Raw genomic sequence first — 24,034 nt, forward strand, 5'->3', positions numbered from 1 at the left:
ACCCTGTACCCATTAGCAGTCATTCCCACTCTCCCTGATCCCAACCCATGGAAACCACTAATCTGCTTTCTGTCTCTATAGATTTGTCTCTTCTGGGCATCTCATGTAAATGGAACCCTACACTATGTGGCTCTCTGTGACTGGCTTCTTTCACTCAGCATAATCTTTTTAGGGTTTATCTGTGTTGCAGCGTGTGTCAGTGCTTCGTTCCTTTTTATTGCATGGATAGGGTCCATTTTGTGAATTAGTTCTTCAGCTGATGGAGATTTGGGCTGGTTCCACTTTGACATTATGAATAATATTGCTGTGAACATTTGTGTACAAGTTTTTGCATGAACATTATGTTTTTAGTTTTCTTGGGTATACTCCTAATTGTGGAGTTGCTAGGGGATAAGGTAACTCTACATTTAACTTTTAGAGAAACTGCCAAACTATTTTCCACAGGTACTGACCATTTTACATTTGCACGAGCAGTGTGTGAGGGTTATAATTTCTCTGCATCCTTGCTAACACTTGTTATTATATCTTTTTTATTATAATCATGTTAGCGGGTGTGAGGTGGTTTTGATTTGCATTTTCTTGATGGCTAATGATATTGGGCATCTTTTCATGCTCTTATTGGCCATTTGTCTATCTGCCTTCTTTGGAGAAATGTCTATTCCAATCCTTTGCCTATTTTTAAAATTGGGGTGCATTTTTTATTACTGAGTTTTTACTGTTCTTTATACTATATTCTGGATACTATACCCTTATGAGGTATATGATTTGAAAGTACTCCCACCCATTCTGTGGGTTGTCTTTTTACTCTCTAGGTAGTGTCCTTGTACATACATGTTTCAAAATTTCGATGAAGTCCAATTTATTTTTTCTACATTACTTTTTTAATGCTAATCACACTGATGCCTTAGGTGACTACAACAGGGAAACTGACTATTTAATGCAGTTGGGGAGACAACACCATTCAAAATACGGGGTTCTTAGGAGGAGCGAAGAAGAGATTTTTTTGGAGAGATTCTTGTGCAAATGTGGGAGACAGTCATCCAAGCAGTTTTGTCCAACTCAGCTGACCTAGGGCAGGGTGGCAGAGTGGTAAAGGGCAAAAGTGACAGCAGTGCCAGCTCGCAGCGACTCTTCGGGCCTTGTATTTGCTATTTATCCCATTTCATCCCACCAGTACGCTTCTGATGTAGGATTATTATGATCCATATCTTCACAGGTGAGAAAACAGACTTAGAGAACTTAGCAGGCCCAGGCTCACACAGCTTAGCTTCAGGAGGTCAGGACTGTGTTCATGTTTGTCCCCCATTTTATTTCTTGCACTTGGCCCTCTATCTGGCCCCCTGAATACGGTTAATTCCAACCTCCCCTTGGCCTCCCTTTTCCTATCCCTGCAGTATCCTGCCCTCTGATTTCCATAGTAGCAGTGAAGCCATGCAGGGTTAACACAGGAGTGTGTTTGGGGGGACACAGTCAAGGGTCAAGGGGTGACTGCCCACCCAGACTGGGGTTGGTAGGATAGCCTGGCATTGCCCAGTGTCTCCAGTATACTTGGGAGGCCCAGGAAGTGCGATGGGGTGGGAGGTGCTGTCTCCTTGAACTTGTAATCACATGTCATCATTATGATTTACATAGACTACGGCTGTTTTATGGGATTGTGGGTGTAACCATCAGGAATGAAGCCAAGTGTAGGAGAAGGGATGTGGCTAAAGCCTGTGCAGTTCATGGGGCTCGTGGCTGCATGTTGCCCCTCGTCTAAGCTTGGTGTTCTGGGCTTTCTCTCTCCTCCACATTCAGGAGCCACCTTGGGGTTCTCTGCTGTGTAGACCTCTGTTTAGGCTTCAGAGAAGTCCAGAGCCTGTGGTTTACCTTGAAGGCTGCTCTTTACATGTTTGTACACCTGGAAACCTTGTTATTTTTAAGCGCATCATAAAACATCCACCTGAGACCAATTCTTGGATTTTTTTCTACTTCACTGCTTTTTAAAAGCATGCTTTAAAAGACAGAGCATTTTCCTTCGATTAATTGAGTAAGTGTGAAGTCTCCCAGTTCATTCTGTCTCTTTGGAGCAGCTTTGTGTGTTAACTGTTACTCATCATGGAAAATGTGTGGCCTCCGACTGATTTAAGGTGTATAGGTTCTTACTTCCTGAGATGTGGGCTTGGTTAATTAGAGGTTTATTTATAATTGGTGTTGGTTGGTAACAGTATAGTAGAAAAATGGAAAGAAACATTGATCTGGTGTTTTTGGCTGTCTCAACAACCAGTGTGGATCGACTATATGGATAAACCGGCTAACTGGGTAAAGTAGTCCCAAAAGAAAGATCCTATTGAAATGAAGAGGTGGTGTTGGTGGAGGAATACAGATTTTGGAGTCTAGCCGACCTATTGTTTGAATCCTGCCTCCACCACCTCACCAATTCTGTTACCTTAGGAAGTTACTTTGCCTCCCTGAGCTCCCTCATTTATAGAAGTATCTTACTTGTGAGATTAGAAATACTGTCTGCAAAGAGGTTCACAAAGTACCTGGCACATAGGAGGTATTCAGTGGGTGTTCCTGTCATTGTTAAGATGAAACCGAGGGGATTTAATGGCCACCAGCAGACTCCGTCTTGCTCTTTCATGGAGGAACTGGGAGGGCGCCACCTTCAGGGTCATAATTGAACTTCTTTTTCTAGTTGACATTGGCCTCATGGCAGAAATTCATATGTCACTGGGTTTGTTAACTAGATTCTGAGGCCAGCAGGTATGTTGTAATATTTCCCCTGTCTGGAATAAAATAAAGAGTCAGGAGAATAATGAAAATGCCCCTTAAGGAAAGAGTCAGCAGAATAGATTGGCCAAAGTCTTGGTGATTCAAAGCCCTTCCACTTTCCCATTAGGACAGGACCGCAAGCCCTTGCTCAGAGACAGCACACCTCCATCCATGGGGCACACCCCACGTGCAGGAGTCACACGTCACGCCCTCTTGATCATACCCCATCCCCACACCATCCTGAAGGCCTGTTAACTTTAGTATCTTGAATAGCTCTCTAATGCGTTTTGTTCTCTCAATTTCCTTAGTAACCCTTATAGCCCAGGCTCGCCTAGTGGCTGTTGGCAGGTCTCAGGTCCTCACTGGCCACATACATCAGTTCCTTGCTACATAGTTAATCCACATTCTAGGTCTGGACGTGGCTTATCTTCAGGGGAGGCTCCCTGCACAGACAGAGCAGATTTACTCACCTCTGCCCCTGGCTTCCAGATGAACATTTAACATCTCCACAAATTTATCTCTGTCCACAGATCATGAAGGAGGTTCGACGAGCTCTCTGCAACGCGGCCACGGACGACAGCAAACTGCTACTCCTCAGCGCTGTGGGCAGCGTGTTCTGCAGTGGCCTGGATTACTCCTACCTAATCGGTCGGTTGTCCAGTGACCGGCGAAAGGAGAGCACCCGTATTGCAGAATCCATCAGGTGAGCTGCTCCTGTTCAGACACTAGGGGACCTGCCTAAGATTGACAAATTGAGTACATAAAAATACAGGCTGCTCAGTTAAACTCTTCAGACGACAAATTACTTTTTAGCATAAGTATGTCCCATGCAACATTTGGGATATACTTATACTAAAAAAGAAAATTTAAAAGTTGCTGTTTATCTGAAATTTGGAGTTTGATTGGGCATCCTGTACTTTCTTTCCCAAATTAGGGATGCCTTTGCTGTCTAGGTAAGATCGCATTTTATTCTTCTGATCCCCAAAATATTTTACTTTCTTATATTTTCAGCACCTGGTAATGCCCATGTATTATCCACACTTCTCCTGCCCTCTGTCTGATGGTGAAATCTTTGATTTCCTGGGCATCTCTGTTCCTGGAGCTGACTTGGCTCATCACTGGGGAGGAGGAGGGAGAGGTTCCCTAGGCAGCTGTGTATTTGCAGACCCTAGGGACTGGGGAGTGTTATCTCCTCTCTTGTTGCCTTTGGGGCAAAAGTTGGGATCTTGGGGTGACATCTGATCCCAGGAATCAGTATCTTTTGGGGACATTGAAGGGTAGTTATGTCCCCCTTCTTTATAGGTTTATCAAAAGCAAGTGAGCTCACGTGATTTCCAGCAAGGGCTGTCACTCATCTTCCACCTGAGGAGGGCACATATGCTCACTGATGCACCTTGCAAAGTCCTCGGACAAGAGTCACAGTTCAGTGATGCTGCCTGGTCTCTTGAGAAGGGACATTTATTCCATGGTGTCAGGGAGCCTGGGCTGCAGGTTAGGGATTTTCTGGGCCCTCCAGTCTCACTGCACTGTGACGTCATTGCACAGGTGCCGATTCCTAAGAGGCTTCAGGAGACTTCTAGGAGGTGCAGAGTCTCTAAGAAATGGCACAGGGATGCCCTCAGATGTGGGGCTCTAAGTCCCAATTCAGAGTGATGTACCTACTGGAGTCTGTGTTCCAAACACCTTTGTGCTTCCTGTTGCAGAACTCATGTCTCTCAACAGAGACGTGAAAAGCCCAAACACTGTTATTAGAAAAGGCATCATAGTTTCACGCAGCTCTTAGGCTCCCTGGGTGCAGACAGCCCTGGCCATGTCCATGGCAGTCTGTTCTCTGCTGCTACTTAGCTGCTTTGTCAAGTGGTGGGGGAACAGGATGGTCCCCAGTAAGCTTCCTTCCTTGTTTGTGGGACCATCAGAGATGGGGTGCCCATCTCTGCCGCTGAGGAGCACCTTGGCTGTAGACTTCATCTGGTTTATGAATTTCTATGGAGGCATTAGCTGATTTCCAGAGGTCCCAAGTTTGAGGAGATGCTGAATATATTAGCTTACCTCTAGAGAAGCGTGGCCAGTGGAATTCAGACATTTGCCATCTCATCAGGAAGGTAAGTTTCTCTCAGGCAGAGCAGATGGAAAGACAGTCGAGGCAAATCTTCCCAATGCTTCAAAGGGAGCAGAAGCTCGCAGTGCATGAGCTGCCAGAGATGTGGGGAGGGAGGGGGAATGGGGATGTCCCCTAGACCACTGGTTCTCAGCCCCAGCAGCACAGAGACTCCCTAGGGAGCTTTTCAAAACCCATCTGCTTGGTGGCACTTCCAAGAGATTCTGAATTAATGAGCATGGGGTGGGGCCAGCATATCTTTAGTTTTAAAATTCCCTCCATGATTCTAATGTGCAGCCAGGGTTGAGAACCCCTGCCCCATCCCATCCAAGAAGTTTTTGCACTGTTGACTGAGAGCACTAAAAGTTGTAGAAACAAAAAGGTCCTTATTTTTTATGCAAGAGAAGAAAAGTGGCTGTAAGAGAAGAGGGTGAAGAGGAAGGCGATGGGGGGGTAAGGGAGGGTGAGGAGCTTCAAGAGGGGATGAGTGGGGTGTAGACTGTATGGCCTTGTAGAGAAGAGTGGGTCCCGGGTCAGAAAATGACCCCAGCATGCTCATCACCACCACACTCCTGTGGGGAGCCCCAGTGCCCCCAACCTTGGAGTGCTCCAGCCGCCACACTCCAGAGTTTGGGACAGGTTTCTAGAGGAGCATCGTAAGCAAAGGGCACTGTCATACTGAGTTTGGGCCACGCCCGAAGTTCTTTCCCTGCTCCTACAGATTTTCCAGGCATATTAACATATTGACAGTCTGAAATTTCTTGGGAAAGGACTTTGTTCAAAATCAAGCATGGCGGAAACCCATTTTAGCCATATAACCTCATAACCCAGTGAGATCCCTCGCGGCTCTCTTGGGACTTGTATGCCCTCAGCTGGGCTGACCTCCAGGATCTGAGCGTGCCACACGGCCACGGCTGTCCCTCCAGCAGCGCCCCCACCACGCCCTCGTCGCTCCCTAAAGAAAGCAGGAGCACACAGGACCCAGGGCGCCGCGCTCACTGCAGATATTTGCTGAATGAACGGGCAGATGTGGGAAGAGCTCAGATGATTCAGTCAGCAGACGCCTCCCTCCGGGACCCAGACACAGCTGTCTGCCCCATCCTGAAAGAGAGGCTGCCCGCACCTGAGGTCTCACAGGTGCTGCGGTGCTGGCCTGCTGGCGGGTTGTAGGAAGAGCAATCAGATAACCCACATGAAACACTTGGCCTGTTCCTGGCACATAATACATACTTAGAATAGGTGTAAAGAATTATTTTCATGTTACTCCCAGTTTTAGCTGAGCCTGGGTCTGACGATGGAGTGGGCTCCTAGAGTACCCCTCTGGGGTCCCCAGGGTGGTGATCACTGTGTGCTCACAGGTCCTGTGCCAGCTGACTTGGCTCTGAACTTTGGCAGTGGGAGGGCTGTACTCCATGGCTCTGGTTAAAAGGAATGCACAGCTGGGTTACAAAAGAAATGCCAGTTGCTCCTGGTGAAATCCAGACACCCCCATGAGCAGAATTTTGCTTCTGAGTCTCCTTTAGGCCAGGAGAGTGGTTCACAGACCACTGAGAGTGGGATGAAAGCTGTGTCCGCCCTCTGCAGCAGCGATCGAGGGCTCCCCTGTGGCAGGTACTATGCTGATGCCCTGGGTGGATGTCTCACGTAATTCTCATGTGGCCTGTGGGGACACACCAGTGGCTTTCCCAAATTCCAAGGCAGAAAACAAGGCTGCAGAGACTGTGCAACTTGTCCAAGACCTCACCCCTGGTTAGGGGCACAGTTGAAACTTGACCCCAAGTCTTTCAAACCCAAAGTTCCTGTGTCGTCTTCTGCATCCGAACAGCCCAGCAGCTCAGGAAGCAGAAACCGCAGGACTCAGGTTGAGTGAAGGAAGCTTCAAGGGCCGGAGTCAGTGTGGTGGACTTGGCTGCTGGGGAAGACAGGGAGCCATCTCCCTAGCGCAGCCCCGCTATCCGAGTCAGGATCAGATATCTGAGCAGCAGGGTCTGTAATGCAATATCCTGTTTGCTATCTGGCTTCTACACCCTCTGGGCCCTTGCGATAGAGATCTGCTTGAGGTGAGAGGGAAAGAATGGAGAGACGGTCTGTGCATCATCTTTTCGTATCAAGGAAATGAACTGCTTGGACTGTCAGGAGGGGTGGTGGGAGGGTGGAGTCAGGATACTTAGTCCCCTTGGCCCTTCTCGGGGGTTCTTGATGCCCCTGCACAGGGCTCAGGTTGGAAACCACAGAGTGAAACGCTCTGGGGTGTGGAAGGGGAAGCTCCGAGAAGGTTGAGGGCTGAGGTGAATTCCTGAAGGGCTGTCATGGGGATGATGGAGCAGAGCGAATGCTAGTATCAGAGGCCCACATGAGGTCATAATGGGAAGGCATTTTAAAAAAAACTTTTTAAAAAAATATGTCTTTATTGATTTCAGAAAGAGGAAGGGAGAGGGAGAGAGAGATAGAAACATCAATGATGAGAGAGTCATTGATCAGCTGCCTCCTCACAACCTCCACTGGGGATTGAGCCTGCAACCTGGGCATGTGCCCTGACCGGGAATTCAACCACGATCGCCGGGATCATAGGCCACGCTGGCTGGGCTGACTCAGTGACTCTTGAAATCCTTCTCATTCTGAGATCCAGGATCCTGTAACTGAAAAAGTGTTTTTAGGAATGGAATGTCTGTTGAAAATCACTCAAACCCTGTGGTTCCAAAGATCCTGCAAAGAAATGCCATTTCCCTGCACCCTCCAAATCGTTTTTGGTAAAATGCACTTGTTAAAACCAGTGACTGAGACCATCATGTTAGGAAACAAACCAGGAAATGGGCCTGGAAAAGTGGGAATCAGAGGGTGGTGGTGCCAGCACTCCCTCTTTGGAGCAGTGTCCTTTTGGGGTCAGCTGCAGTAGGGCAGCAGTGGCTGGGATAACTCTGCCATCTACTCACAGAGTCATACGGGAGTCAGGAAATGTGATGCCTCAAGCCTGGGTGCATACTTTCATGAAGACGTGGGTCATAAGATAACCCCAGCCCCAGCGCAATATTAAGAAGTCTTTTCACAATTGAATTCGATCTCAGCATATCACCATGATATCCACATCTTTTGATAAGAATTGGGGGGTAATGGTAACCATTGAAAAGGGATGAATCCACTTGATATTTGTATTAGTTAAGTATTAGTTGCTGTAACAAATAAACCCCAAGTATATATCATCACTCAGTTGTGCTGGAAATGTACTTCTAGCATATGTGAACCTAAAACAGATGTTACTGATCAGCCCATGGCTATCCTCCAAGTGGTGACTCAGTAACCCAAACTCCTATTTTGTGGCTCAACAAATGTCTTCTAAGATTGCCATGCTTGTCAAGATGAAAGGGCCGGGAGGACTGCATGGTGACAAGTTTCCACAGACCAAGCCTGGAAGTGTGTATATGGTTTCCACTCACATTCCATTGGCCAGCACTTGGTTACTTGGCCACAGCTAATTGCAAGGAGGCTGGGAAATGTGTTTTAGCAGTAGACTCAGGAAGAAGAGGGAAGGGGGGAATCAGGCCTGGTGAAGAAATAGTATGTCACTCCCACACATCTGTAGTCTTTGCTCTTGCTCTGGGAGAGTCCTGTATCTATTCAACAGATATTTACCGAGTGTTAATTCCAATATATATGAGACCAAGCAGTGCACAAGGCAGGCCTATGGGTTTTCTTAAGGAGCTGAGGGGAGGAGAATTCAGACACAAGTAAGCAAGCAAGTAATTAGGGTAACTGCAAATTGTGATAATGGTGTTTTCCAAGAGCTCTCAGAAGGGCCGTGCAGCTCATGCACAGAGAGCAGGGGTGTGTGAGACATGAGATAAGCCTGGAGACCTAAGCAGAGGTAGACCAAGGTCACTGTTGGGAGTTTCGATTTTATTCTTGTGAGTTCTTGGTAGTTTCCAATTTATCACCTGAGAATAATGAAGGATGCAGGCTTTACTAGACATCTTGGATCTTTCCTCCATGTCCAGATGAATATTAAAATTTTATAGGTCTTATGTAGCAAGTAGGGGGGAGGCAAAAGGCGTGTAAGGTAAAGGAAGTAGGGTTATTTCGGGTGGCTCTGCATAATAGATAAAGATGCAGGCTGTAGCCTTGCTCAATGCAGAAGGTGAGGGAGATAAAATATTGCCTAATCCTGTAGCCATGATTCCAGATGCCTCATGCCTCCAGGGGAGCCCAGCATCTCTCCCCAGTTTTGGTCAAAGTTAACCTAATACAGACACTTGTCAGCATTCTAGAACCACCCTTGAGAATCTGGCATCCCTTTAGGTAATTCAGAATCAGACAACCCTGGTACTGAAAGAAATCTTAGATGTCATCAATCCTGACCCACGCCCACCATTTGAAGCTTGAATTCTCTGTATAACATCACCCAAAGTTATCATCAAGCCAACATGATCTCCAATAATGAGGAATTTACACCTCCTGAAGCTGCCCATGCCACCTTCAGCCAGTGCTGCTGGAACATTTCTTCTCTCCTTGAGTTCAGATATGCCTCTTTGTAACACCCTCCTTTTGGTTCTAGTTCTGGTTCTGGTTCTGAATCTTAATATTCAGGTTGTCTTCCTTGGGATATTTACAAGTTGTCAGTATCTAGGGAGTGGAAGGGCAGGGGAGCTGGTGGAGTGTTGGCACAGTGGGTGTGACGGGTCCTCTGGGTGGACTCGGACATGTGCTCACTCCATTAGGTCCCTTCTGTAAATTGGGCATGAACCTCTGAGGGTGCCAGGCCTGTAAATGCAGCTCAGTGGCCCGGCATTTGGGAAAATGAGACCCTAGCCTTGCACCCACTCTTCTCTGAGGACCTGCAGGTGCTTCACAGCACCTGGGGAAGCTCATTTCAGTCTCAGTGCAACCAGGGGCATCACATGGTCTCAGCAAGCCTGGCCACATGTTAAAGCGGGTCTTCTCTTTTCCCCAGGGATTTTGTGAAGGCCTTTATCCAGTTTAAGAAGCCCATCGTGGTGGCAATCAACGGGCCCGCCCTGGGCCTGGGTGCCTCCATCCTGCCCCTCTGCGACATCGTGTGGGCCAGCGAGAAGGCCTGGTTTCAGACCCCCTATGCCACCATCCGCCTCACACCCGCCGGCTGCTCCTCCTACACCTTCCCCCAGATCCTGGGCGTCGCGCTGGTAAGCCTCCTCGTAAGCAGGCAGAGTGGTGTTCAAGCAAGGTCACAGAATCTATTGTAGGCTGTGGTCAGGTTCTGCACCAGCAGCCGGAAGCAAATCTGGGCAGGGGTGAGTCATAACAGCTCAGAAAGCACTCACTGGGGCCAGGGCTTGACAGCCATGAACTCAGTTCATCTTCATGTCAGCCCTGTAGGTAGGACCACTGTTATCCCCTCTTGACAGATGTGGAGACTGAGAATCAGAGAGGTTTAGTGAGTTGTCTAAGGTCACACAGTGGTAATGGAAGTTGTGGGATATGAACACAGAATCTGTGTTCTTAATCAGTATTCTGTAAAATAGCACCCGCCTGAATAGTGAGTCTGAGATTAGCACCACCAGGACACAGGAGGGGTTCCGTGGGTGGTTGGTATACTAGGTCTGACAGGTGGCACTTTGAAGTGGCTTTGATGCAGTGCAGGCCCCACCAAGGTCTGCTTCTGCTCCCCAAGGCTGCTGGGAGCATTCTGCCTACAGATGCTGGACGTCCTAGGAGACCCCAGAAAATCACCAAAGAATCATGACCCAGACGACAGGGCCAAGCTCCATGGGGCAGGTTAGAGGAGGCCCTAGCAGGGTACTGCTCCAGTGAGCCGGGAAGGGTGGAGCTCCCCTTCCCCCACTTCTGCGTGGGCTGTCTCACTTTGATGGTAGCATGAAGCAGGAATAGCAACCAAGAGACCAGCGGAGGTTACCCTCAGCCCTCAAACCCCCAGCACCACGTCTATGCAGCAGGGCCCACAGCAGGGACAGATAAGGCCATTCGGATTCACAACTCATTCGGCTGCTTTAGGCCACTCAGTCTTACCAGGGGCAGAAAAATGAGGCAGGCAGGGAGCCCAGGAAGCAAACACTTTCCCTTCTGATCTCAGCCACTGTGTTCTGCCCAAGCTCAGTGCCACTCCAGTGCCTTCCCGTCCTTTGTGGTCACAAAAATGTTAACATTGTACAGTCTTATCTCTTTCTCTCTCTCATTTCAGTCATTTCTGAAACTCCAAGAATGTGGCCCTTCCACTGAGTTCCTTTCCTTTGTCCTGAGACAGAGGTGGTCCTAAATAAGTATAATGATAGATATATTTGTCTTCCAACCTCTAGCCAATGCAAGCTATGGGCTTGTGACCGACTCTATTGAGTTTCCCATTCTGGCATGAAAGATTGTCCTTTGGGTCATCATGACCTATTAGTGACAACCAGAACAAAGAGGGAAGCCGTGCATGGACGCAGAGGCCTGGAGAGCTTGGCATTTCAGTGTTGATCCGAGAGTGGCTAAGACTATGGGGAAGGAAGAGTAGGGGAAGCAGGTCGATGGCAGGCTAGGGAAGGAGTCGGCTGCCCTGTGAGGAGGTGGAGACTCATCCTGAAAGAGATAAGGGCCCTGTCACATGGCTGCTACCATTAAGCCCTAATTATCAGTGCGAGAATCTCCTGTTGGTGAGTTTCAGAGGTGACAGCACTGTGCTCTGTCTGTGCCCAGGACCTTGTTCACGTAGGTCCTCCCAGAACGTGTATGACAGCCGTGAACTTCAAAGCAAAAGGAAATTCTTTGTGGGAGTGGTGTGCAGAGGAGCCTCAGAAGGCAGGGGGTACTTTTCCACCTTTCAAGACTGGGCAGTGCCTGTGCACAGCCCTGGGCCACCAGGAGACGCTCCTCTGTGTTGGTGTCACGGTTACGCAAGAGCCTTTTGGCTGCCAGTGATGGAAACACTTTGGCTTGAAGGAGGGTGGGGGGAAGGGTGATTCCCATAACTGACAAGCCCAGAAGTGGAATGCCCCTGGGGGTGACTGGTCCAGGGATTCAAGCACTGTCAGCACTCGTGTCCTCCATTCCTTCCTTCTTTGGGGACCTGCCTGTCCACAGAGCGGGGGCACAGCAGCCGGTGGCCCTGGACCCATTGACTTTAGCCTGCAACCAGGGAGGGAGAAAGATTCTTACCCATCACCTCCAGCTTAGAAACCTCACAGAGAGCCTTATTATCTGGGGGGGGGGGGGGGGGGTGTGTCATCTGTTCAACCCCAGGCCAGTCACGCAGTGTGGAAATGCACCCAGCCAGAGGTGCGTGCTCACTTCTGGGGGTCTGCTGCCGGATGGCAGAGGCAGGGGATCGGGCAGACGAAGCCACATTAGGTACCTGGCTTTTTTTGGGAATTTAATGAAAGCTGTGGACCCTCTGCTCAGAAAGATGCACACAGACACAAATATTTGCTCATAGTTCCCAAAGTTTATCAGACCCTGGTTAAGAACCCTGCCTTCCAGACCTGGAATACTTACAGCAGGCTCAGGCGTCGCTAACAGACACGGGAGGTGGTCCCCTGGCTCTCAGCCTTCCCCTGCTTTTGCTTTTTCAGGCTAATGAGATGCTCTTCTGTGGGCGGAAGCTCACTGCCCAGGAGGCGTGCAGCAGAGGACTGGTGTCCCAGGTCTTCTGGCCCACCACGTTCAGCCAGGAGGTCATGCTGCGGGTCAAGGAGATGGCGGCCTGCAGTGCACTGGTGAGTCCTTTGTCTTTGTGTTCTTGTCATCACAAGAGACCCTTTTTGCAGATGAGGGCAGTGAGGCCGACAGGGACTCATTGATTTGCCAAAGGTCATGCAGGGAGTACGTGAGAGGCCCTGTGTAATTTAACAGATGCCCCGTCTCACTTGAGTGCTTAAACCCAAGAGGGAGGTGCTCAGGTCAGCGCTATTGGTATTCCCCATCATTTCCAATTTAAAAAACCTCACAGAAGAGATTTATACTCTGGGGAAGAAAGCATTGCCTTAAAAGAAAGTCCTCAACACCCCCAAAACACAAAGCATCTGTAGTTTGCAAAGATGAGCAGGGGCAAATAAGGACCAAGTGTATTAAGCCGGCCGAGGGACGAGAGAAGGCAGCCCATGCCGTCCCAGTGTTTCTCCTGCCCACGGAGCACTTGGCATGTTCCAGCATTACCGTGCGACTCCGAAGACACAGTGAAAAATAGATAAATAAATGACACCTCCTCTCAGGCGCAGATTTTAATTAAGTGTTGATTTTTATCTCATAAAAGTTACTCCGAGCACAGTGTGGAAATACCCTGTTGAAAGGTGGAGAATGGGCTGCCCCGAAACCACAGGGCCTGCTCAGGAAATGAGAAAGGCGCGCTGGTAGAATAAGGCTGGAGGACCCTTTCTGGGCTGGGTTTAGGGGGCCAGACCTGTGACCCTCCCTTCTCCCCGTCTATCCCGAGTCCCCAGCCAGCTGCTGTGCCTCTCTGGATTCGACCCCTCAGCCTTTATAGGGCACTTACTGTATGTAAGCTCCTCTCCCCAGAAGCCTGACTGTACCAGTGATGACGATGGGTGGTCATGGTCCTGCATCTCTGATGAACACTTATTACGGATTCTCTTGTAATCTTCCCAATAACTGTGGTGACCAACTTGTTCCCATTTGCCTGGCACTCTTCTGGTTTTAGCACTGAAAAATCCCTGGTTCCCCAGAAACCCCCTGGTCCTGGGCAAACATGGATGGTTGATGACCCTAGGGTCAGCTGCATGGGCAGGTAGGAATTTGAAAAAATACTTTTTATTAAAGTATTGTTGACATACAATATTATAGTAATTTCAGGTGTACAACCTAGTGCTACTGCATTTATATAGCTTACGATGTGATCATCACGATGAGTCTGGTACCCATCTGTCAGCGTATAAAGTTATTACAATATTATTGACTCTTCCCTGCGTCCCCCTGACTGATTTATTTTACAACTGCAAGTTTGTACCACTCATTCCCCTTCACCTTTTCCACCCATCCCCTCCCCCCCAGCAACCATCAGTTTGTCCTCTGTATCTAGAGTCTGTTGCTATTTTGTTTTGTTTGTTCTTTGGTTTTATTTTTTATTCTTTTGTGTGTTTTTTAAGGTTTTTTACAGTTGACATTCAATATTATTTTATATTAGTTTTAGGTGTACCCCATAGTGGTTAGACATTTATAAGTTTTACAAAGAGATTCCCCTGGTAATTCTAGTACCCACTTGGCATCATACGTAATTATTACAATATTACCGACTATATTCCCTATGCTGTACTTTACACCCCTGTGACTTTTCGTGACTACCATTTTGCGCTTCTTAATCCGTCGCGTTTTTCACCCAGCCCCCCAACCCTCCTCCCATCTGCCAACCATCAGTTTGTTCTCTGTATCTATGAATCTGTTTCTGTTTTGTTTATTTTGTTCTTTAGATTCCACATAAAAGTGAAGTCATATGGTATTTGTCTTTCTCTGTCTGATTTATTTCACTTAGCATAGATATCCTCTAAGTCCATCTATGTTGCTTCAAATGGTAAGATTTTACTCTTTTTATTGCTGAATAATATCCCATTGTATGTATACATCATCTTCATTATCCATTCGTCTATTGATGGAAACCTAGGTTGCTTTAATATTTGGCTATTTAAATAATGCTGCAGTGAACAGAGAGCTGCATATATCTTTTCTGAATTGGTGTTTTCTTTTCCTTGAATAGATGCCCAGAAGTGCAATTGCTGGGTTGTATGGTAGTTCTGTATTTAATTTTTTTGAGGAATCTCCTTACTGTTTTCCACAGTGGCTACGCTAATTTATAACCCCACCCACCATGCACGAGGGTTTCCCATTTCACCCCAGCCTCGCTAATGCCCATTTGTTGACTTTTTCATAAGAGTCTCTCTGACAGGTGTGAAGCGGTATCTCATTGTGGTTTTGATTTGTGTTTCCCTGATGATTAGTGATGTTGAGCATCCTTTCACATGCCTTTTGGAAATCTGTATGTCCTCTTTAGAGAAATGTCTATTCAGGTCTTCTGTCCACCTTTTAATTGGATTTTTTTGGTGATAAACTATGTGCATTTCTTACATATTTTGAATATTTACCCCTTATCAGATGTATCTTTGCAAATATCTTCTCTCATTCAGTATGTTGCCTTTTCATTTTGTTGATGGTTTCCTTCACTGTGCAAAAGCTTTTTAGTCTGATGTAGTTTCATTTGTTTACTTTTGCTTTTGTTGCCTTTGCTTGGGAGACATATCCAAAAGACATCTCTGGGACTGATGTTAAAGAGTTCACTGCCTATGTTTTCTTCAAGGAGTTTTATGGCATTGAGTGTATTTTTGTATATGGAGGAAGAAAGTGGTCCACATTCATTTTTTGCATGTATCTACCCGGTTTCCCCAACACAGGGAAGAGACTGTCATTTCCCCATTGTATGTTCTAGCCTCCCTTGTTGTAGACTAATTGACCATAGAATTGTGTGTCTATTTCTGACTCTCTGTTCTGTTCCATTGATCTATTTTTGTGCCAGTGCTATGCTGTTTTGATTGCTATAGCCTTGTAGTATTACTGTAATTTGAAACTAGAGAGCATGATGCCATCAACTTTGTTCTTATTTCTCCAGATTGCTTTGGCAATTTGGGGTCTTTTGTGGTTCCATATAAATTTTAGGATTAGTGCTCTTGTCATTGTGGCTCGGTTGGTTGGGCTTCGTGCAGTGCATCGAAGGGTTGTGGTTTGATTCCTGGTAGAGGCACATAACTGGATTGTGGGCACAGTCCCTGGTGGGAGGTGTGCGGGAGGCAGCCGATCAATGTTTTGCTCTCACGTCTATGTTTTTCTCTCTCTTTCTCTTCCTCTCCCTTCCTCTCTGAAAATCATTAAAAATATTGTAAAAATTCTTTTAGGATTATCGTTCTCGTTCTGTGAAATAAGTCATTAGTGATTTTATAGGGATTGCATTAAATTTTATGTAGATTGCCTCAGGTAGTATGGGCATTTTAACATTAATCCTCCCAATCCATGAGCATGGTCTATCCTTCCATTTATTTGTGTCATCTTCCGTTTCTTTCATCAGTGTCTTAGAGTTTTCAGAGTAAAGGTGTTTAATCTCCTTGGTTAAATTTATTCCTAGCTATTTTATTCTTTTTGATACAATTGTAAATTGGATTGTTTTTTAATGTATAGAAATGCAACATATTTCTGAATATTCATTTTGTATCTTGCAACTTAACCGAATTCATTGATTAGTTCTAACAGATTTTGGGTGGAGTCTGTAGGGTTTTTTATATATAATATCAGGTCATCCACTTATAGTAACAGTTCTGCTTCTTCTGTTCCAGTTTGGGGAGGCAGGTAGAAATTCTAAGAAGAAGAAACAGCGTGAGTTTAGAGCACTCAAGTCCAAAGACCCCACATGGAGGTTAGGCAGCAGGTCATGGTGGTGTGAGCAGGTTCACAGGGTAGTCAAGGGACAAAGCATGAAAATGAAGGTAGGATAAAGGCCCCAAAGCTCCACTGAGGAGTTTGGTCTTTGGGCAGTGGAGGTTTTCAGGTGGAACCGGCTGTTACACATGGCAAGGGAACCTCTCCTATCAATGGTTATGAATTCAGGAGCTTTAGGTCGATTTGCCAAAGAAAGGAATCTATGCACAGCCTCTGGGAGATGGTGTTCTTCAGAGGAATTCTTGGTCTGCCAGCCCATTCTCACCACCTGTTCGCCTCCAGCCCAAGCTGAAGAATAAGGTCATAGCCCCTTTCCAGCCTGCTTGAGCAGGCGAGCTCTTGTCTTGCTTTTTTCTATTTGAGAGTGGGACCTGAAGCTGTGACATCAGCAGAGGATGGTGGAGGCCAGTCAGATGCTGCACTTGCTGGTGGAGCCTCTGCCAGAATGAGGCAGAGTGCAGCCTGTTAGGATCAGCAGGTGTTTGCAGGCCACGTCCATCAAGCAACTCTGGGCAGCCTTACTTTATTGAGTGTAGATCCTTCCTCTATAATATGGAGACTACCTATTTGTGGAGCTATCATGAGCAAGAGATGAAAGAATGCAGGAAAATGTTTCTCATAGACCTATTGGTTAATGGTGATTGTAGTGGCATTATTATTATTAATAATATGATCACTACAATTGTTATGCATTACTATGGTTAGTATTACTATGATTACCACTGCATTCTTAATATCATTATAATTACTGCTATAATGTATCAGTATCATTACCACTATTACTACTATATTACTAACATCACTTACTCCTTTAATAACACTACTACTACTATTGGTATAATTACTGCTATAATGCTACAGTATTATTAGTATTGTTACCATTATCACTACTCTATTAATAACATTACTACTATTACTACCCCTTTAATAACATTACTACTGTTATTCTATAATACTATAGCATTACTACTATTGTTATTCTCACTATTCTCACTCATTACTACTACTATTGTTGTAATTATTATACTCATTACTACAGTGCTTGCTACTGTTATTACTGCTGCTCTTACTACTAAGCTTGGAGGAGGGGCATTGCTGTTGAGGTGGCTCATGTGGATGCTCAGACAACCCTTAGCTCATTTCATTATCTTACTGTGATCCCAACCATCCTTGAGTTAGGTATCGTTGCTCTGTTTCACAGTTAATGAAAATGAAGTGCAGGGAGGGGAAAGCAGTGTTTGCTAAACATTTTCATGACACCCTAGGAGATGAAACAGTTTATGTTATCCTTGGGTAAAAGACAAAGCTTCTGGGGCTGGGATGATGTGGGCTCAACATGGTGGCATGGAATCCATTCCTGGCATGGCTAGGGACATGGGCCCGGGAAGCCCCGACTACAGTAGGCAGTCCTGTGGCTTTGGACATCAGGTTGACCGGTGCCTCCTGGAGCAGAGTCGCTGGTGCCCGGCTAATGAGGCTGTGCCTTTCCCCTCAGGTGCTGGAGGAGTCGAAATGCCTCGTTCGGAGCTTCCTGAAATCAGTGCTTGAAGATGTGAATGAGAAGGAATGCCTCATGCTGAAGCAGCTCTGGAGTTCCTCCAAAGGCCTGGATTCCCTGTTCAGCTACCTGCAGGACAAAATTTACGAAGTCTGAAGGGCCCCAGCTCACTTGCCCCAGTGATCAAGGGCACCTGACTTCCAGCTTTGCCCTGTGTTTCAGAAATCGGAGCCCAGAGTAAGCCCGGCCAAGGAGTTTGTCAAGGTGTCTCTATACCTAGGGTTGTGTTAATTTCGTTTTCTCCTTTGGTTGTTCCGCATTGGTTTGATTTTGTGTAACAGATGGGAAACGCAGCATACTTGGCCTCCCCCATGTCCCTACCCCAACTGGCTAGAGAGCTATCGAGGGCTATATCTTCCCAGGCCTCTTCCAGGTACCGTTCTGTCCCCACTTGTTGAAATGCACCATCCTGGTCCAGGAAGGGGAAGACCAGTTTCCCCAATTTTCTGACTCAGACCGTGTCTACACAGTGCCTCTGATCTGGAGACTAGGCTACCATGCCCTTTCTCGTTAAGTGCAGATCTGGTGAAGGGAGACGGTCCATCTTAGGGAATTCCCAGACCAATGAGATTGTGACAACCAGCCTCAGTCTCCTCTCTGATGCACATCTGTGTGACTTTTAGGGCTTGGTCTTAAAACCCACCTGAGTGATTTACAAACCCAGATATTGTACATTTAGGAATGTTTTGTTAAATATATATTTTTTAAAACAATGTAAGTGGAATTTCTGATAATTTATGTGTATTATATGTAAAGCTAGTTTTGCAAAAACATAAACTCCTAGGAAAATGTTTTTTTTTCTTTAATCAGACTTATTTAATTTATTTATTTTTGTTTATATATTATGATATCTGTCGTTCACACAGATACTATTTTCATACTGCCCTGGACCAAATCCCTTATGAGGTTTATGCTTTTTGGTGCATTGTAGCAAGGAACCACATAGAAATAAAATTCAGAGAGGTAAATGTGAAAGAACGTCTGTGGCTAAAAGGAATCACTCTGCACCAGGTCCTCTGCGTGTAAAACGGCTCTCACTGTGGCGATGGAATACTTGTTCTTGGGAGAAATCACGACGGAGCTTTTCTCTTCACTCTGCTGCCCTTGAGTGTCCTCAGAGGCCCTTTGCTCGCCCGTCTTCTCTTTTCCTATGTTAGTCGCCGGTCTCTCAGGACCCTTCCTTGTAGAGAGTTGAGTGGAGCAGTGAGAGTTGGGCACAGCTGGGGGAGGAGAGGTGGGCTGAGAGAAGGAGGGTCATTGCTATGGTTGGTCATGAGCCTCTCTCTGGTCCTTTTTCTCTCTGAAAGGTGACCAGATGCAGTGGGCCAGGCAGGAAAGAGTCATGGCTCTGAGCTTTGTGTTGCAGAGAACACCCTGAGCAACTATTCTATGGCCAGGGACATGGTCCTTTAGACAGTGAATCTGAAGTTTATCTGGACTCTTGATCCCTAAGATGGCCTTCGTTCCTTCTGTGGAAAGCCTCTCTACTTTTGAGTTTCTCCATGACTTCATGAAGCTTCTTATCTTCTACCCTCTTTCATCTGGGCCATCTTGGCACGTGGGATCCTGTAGGAACTGCACCCCTGGACTATAGGGAATTATTCTAGGGAAACACCTGCTTCTGCCCAAATGCCTGTTGTCACATTTCCACTTGGGTTTTGTCTCTTTGAGAAAGCAAATGTATGCTTTTCCGAAGCCCCCAGAGAAACCTCATTCTTGGGTGTTGTGGCAGATGATCTGTGCAGCATTGCTAAATCCTCTAAAGAAAGAGACCCTTGCTTTCTGCTTACCTTCTAGGGGCAGATGTGTTTACCATAGGAGCAGTGTCAGGATTCTTGTTGGAGATGGAAGAGAAGGTTTGGAAATCTATTTCGGTCAATGCCTATCTTTGTTCCCTGCTGAAAGCGCCAGAACTATTTTAGCTTTGGACATATCCAAACTTCTAAACATTTCAAGGATCTATGATAAGGTAGGAATGTGAAACCATCACTAAGGTGGAATTCCCGTTGTTAATTTCTAGGTTCTAGTTACAAAAGGAGGTGTTCAAAAGATGGTCTGTGTTTGGGTTGTTTCCATATAGTCAATTCAAGAGGGATGTTCCACAAATTGGGCAAAAGTTGGTTAAATCTTTACTGCAGGGTAGACTGATGCTCTGAATTTTTTCACTTTCTGAGTAGTTGTTTGGGTAATGTGTAGGTGAAACACAGCAAAGTGACTTGGGATGGAAAACACCAGGCCTGTGGGTGTGTCAGGGTTTGTCCTAACAGCTTCCGTGAAATCGGACTCCGGCTTTCACTTGTCATCCTCTACCCCAGCACCCTCCCTTCCCCCGTAGGACCCTTTTCTTCACTCTCTGCCCTGCCTTGCCCACCCTCCACCCTGTGTCTGTCAGTTCCTGGGCAAGTCTTTGAGGAATTGTGTCTTGTTTTGGCAGCTGCATCCCAGAATTACCTGTGGAGTTGGAAAAACAGCTCTGGGTGGGAAGTTGAGGGTCCCTCTTTTGTCAAGGAACCTTCTAGGCAGTCCACTTCTTGCCATCTTGTTAGCCAGGCATTAGAACCCTCCTTCCTCCCTGCTCCAGTCCCTGGTGATGAGCATCCTGGTCTTGTAGTGGAACCACTTGCGTTGACAGCCACATTCCAAAAGGACTTTGTGTAGAGCTTGGCGAAGGTGGGCAGAGCTCCTTGCCATTCGGTGGCCACAGGATAATGCTGATACACCCACGTGTCTCTTCTAGCTTTGGAATAAGTCTGTGGGTAAACACCATCGAAATTACCCTTCAAGGATGAAATTGGATAACTATGCGAAGGTAGTAGAGGATTGATTTAAAATGTTATTCTTGTTTGGTTTAGATTAAATTAGGAAAAGTTCTCTCTGAATCATAAAAATGTGTTTTTTTCTATATAAAGTTTAGTATGAGGATGGAAAATAATAATCATAATAGACTTTGAACAATGCAACCGTATCTCTGAACAGCCACATTTAAAAATAGCCTTGACTGAGTGCTGAATTGCATTTCCCATTATTAATTGTTGGTTTAAAAATTTGTAAACTTTTTAAAATTTGAAATTTAGTTACATTCATGCAGTTTTACAATCTGGTTTCTGCGGAAGTTTTTTTTTTAAACAAAGCGAAACACATAGAAACATCTTCAGATTTTCCTAAGTGAATATTTAAAATGCAGAATTACTTCTCCTCTGTCTTCTATATTCACATACTGAGGTCTGTTGTATATATTAGTTTAGACACTCACTAATATACACAGTATTTAAGACTCTAAATGAGATTTCTTAAGTATTTTATTTTATTCTCTGTAAATGGTTTTGTATAATCTTTAAAAATCTACACTTTGCCTTTGTAGATATTTAAGGGAAACCATTTGGGGGTTGTCTTGCATGTATATTTTTGTTGTAGATAAGTGTTGCTTAGTTATTTCTGCAAATTTTGGTTGAAATGCTTACAGACTTTAATACAGTATATATTTTCAAAATATAAACTTTTATATTTCTGTGGTAAGTTAGAATATGCGTTTTAGGCAATCCTTTCCATTAATATCACTTGTTCTTTCAAAAAATAGCATACTGGTTTGGTGCCAATGTTGGTTTTTTTTCCCCATTAGACTCTGATGCTCTTATATTATTAGAGAGCAGGTTAATTTTTTTTTTCTTGAAGTATAATTTGAAAATGTATTGCATTTGTGAATAAGCCTTACCATTAGGATCAGTAAATTTTCCAACCTTTGCAACTACATGCGTAGTTTAAGATCTCCCCATAAATTCTCACTGTGTGGCAGTCGATGGAATTTGTGAACAGAGCCTTAAGCTTGTTGCAAAAAAAAAAAAAGGGTAATACGGGTTGTTTCTTCCAAGCAACGTAAGCCATGTTGCAGTCTGTAAGTCATGGCTTATCTGCAGAGTTTGGTTGAGTTGATGGCGGCAGGGGCCGGATAGGCACCTTGGTGATTGTCTTTGGCCATACACATGGACCAAGGACAGGTTTTCTGGAGCCACCTTTATACTATTCACACGGTTTAGACACGGTCACAGGGAGGGCTGCTGGTCCATCATTTGTTCTGAACAAATGGCATTTCCTGCTCCTGACCTTGGTGGTTGACCCCAGGTTTCTTGTGGATGACTTCGAAACGTCCAGCCTGGCTGAGATCAGCATTCCTTGAGAGATGTTAATAAAGTTTACATGTGAGTCTTACTTGTGTAGACAATCTGAAGTCGATTTCAGTTACATAATCAGCATTCCCATGTGTCCTGAGCATCTTATCAATGAACTGTGCGTGTTAAGCCATACTACACTCATGTTCAGCAGGGCAAAGCAAACTAGGTGCAGAGCGTACACCTCAGCTGAGTCCGTCCACCTGGGGCTGTTTCAATGGAGCATAAGTCTTCAAGCTCATTGGTGGTGCACCCACTATGTTTGGGACCTAATAAAACCAACTAAAATTCAGACTTAACTTTTCTTAAAATTATGATTCTTTTCGGTTGGTCACACTTCCATAGTTACCAACTGATTCTTCTTACCTAGGCTTTAAAGATAATTTTGAAACCAAGGCTATAGCATGGCTAAAGTCAAGTTATTATTTGGTTCATCTTGAATAGTGTTCATAAAGTCAACTGATCTACCAATGGGATGGAGCTATGCTTCAGATGTTGGCAGGATGTAGCCTTCAGAAAAACTGACATCCAGTTTTCATCTTTAGCTCTGGCATCTCCACGGGTTGACCGTGCCTCGTTAGCCTAACACCTGGCCTGATGCTGGCGCTCAGTAAGGTGACTCTGGGAAGTTAGGAGGGTGTAGAGTTTTCCATCTAGTATTTAATTTGTCCCTGTCCCATTAGTCCCAGCCTGAAGTCATTTGCTGATGCCCATGTTGACAGGATTGTGAAAATATTGCCTTTCATAAAACCAAGGACCAAAGAATTTCATTATTTCAACAAAGCATGAGTTTCATAGATTGTAGGCACATCTAAACAGGTGTGCATGCTTCATGGACAAAGAAACTGCTCACTTCCACCAACCTCATGCCCCCCTGGCTGGCCATACAGAGGGATATGTTGTCACCTTGATAAAGCCCTGAAAGATGAGTTTCTCAGATTGAAACTCGCTATCTCAGGTGGGCGTTTTTGCTGTGCAGTCCCAGTCTTCATCCATTATCATTAAAGGTGGAGGTCTGGCATTCGTCCAGGTTCTCTGACCAGTGTAGACGGCGCCATCTGAATAATAACCCTCAGTGGGAGTTTTTCAGATGCGTCTATACTAAGCAGTCATTCTGCAATCGCTGAATTTCCACCTCCTTGTGTTCTACATCAACCCATTCCAATTCCTGCTTGATGTGAGAAGAATTTTCTTCAGTTCTCACACCAGGTGATGCTCTCCATTCTCATTCATGACAAAATTATTGATCCGTTAACTGGTTGAGAAATGCTTGATGCTGAAGAAGTGGTATTCTAGTGGTAAGGCTTATTACCAAACTTCTGATAATGAAGCAGGCTACCAAAAACTTATCCAGCCCACCCTAGGAGTGTTTGGATTTGATCCTGGATATAGCACACACACCAAAATCCAAGGAGACCTTTGCGAATTAGGCTACTCGTTTTCTTTTGCCAGGTTGTCATGGGAGAGTCTTGAACTAGTTCTGAATATTTGTAAGTATGAATACTTCATAGAATTGCCGAGCAGGTACAGCTGACCCTTTCTCACCACGTTGTAAATATTTCCTGAGACTGGGTACAGTGCTGGGGGATAATAATCTTCTGATTTGTCAAATGCTGACTGTCTAGAGCAAATTGTACACTCTCTTTGTGAATGGTCCTGTAACGTGTATGAACACATTTCTGGGTGCCTTAGAAGTTGTATTTTCATGTGTGCTAATATGCAGTATTTATACATTGTGCAAAGCTGCTTTGAATAAAAAGGTTGGAACTTGGTCTGCATTTGCCTGTGTCCCCCCCACTTTGCAGCCCATGCATGAAATTCACAAACAGGTTCTGTGGTTTCTGAATGGAGAAGTTTCTGGGGCCCCCAGGGGGTTGAGATGTCTGATGCTTCTAGGTTGTGTCTGGGTTCCTGGTGAGCACAGGCCTGCCCACCCACATCTGGCTCGAGGCTTTGGTTATTCAGGCAGGTAGTCACTGGGTGGCAACAGCTTGATTCCAGAGGACCCGAGAATGGGGGCACACGATTATTTTTAGGGTGTTGAAATGAGCATTCACCCAT

The 24,034-nt window shown here is 45.6% G+C and overlaps 1 protein-coding gene across 1 annotated transcript in view; it reads left to right on the top strand.

Moving 5' to 3' along the window:
- Positions 1-23,751, top strand: part of CDYL2 (chromodomain Y like 2) — a 131,089-nt gene extending 107,338 nt beyond the window's left edge. Inside the window, exons 4-7 of the mRNA XM_087827138.1 lie at positions 3,282-3,454; positions 9,795-10,005; positions 12,388-12,531; positions 17,745-23,751. Of these exons, the coding sequence (XP_087683264.1) occupies positions 3,282-3,454; positions 9,795-10,005; positions 12,388-12,531; positions 17,745-17,903 (687 nt within the window). The 3' untranslated portion in view covers positions 17,904-23,751. The remainder of the gene's footprint in view (positions 1-3,281; positions 3,455-9,794; positions 10,006-12,387; positions 12,532-17,744) is intronic.
- Positions 23,752-24,034: the final 283 nt, after the last annotated feature.

The sequence above is a fragment of the Miniopterus natalensis genome, chromosome 18, assembly GCF_054644295.1.
Source record: "Miniopterus natalensis isolate mMinNat1 chromosome 18, mMinNat1.hap1, whole genome shotgun sequence".
Lineage (NCBI taxonomy): Eukaryota > Metazoa > Chordata > Mammalia > Chiroptera > Miniopteridae > Miniopterus > Miniopterus natalensis.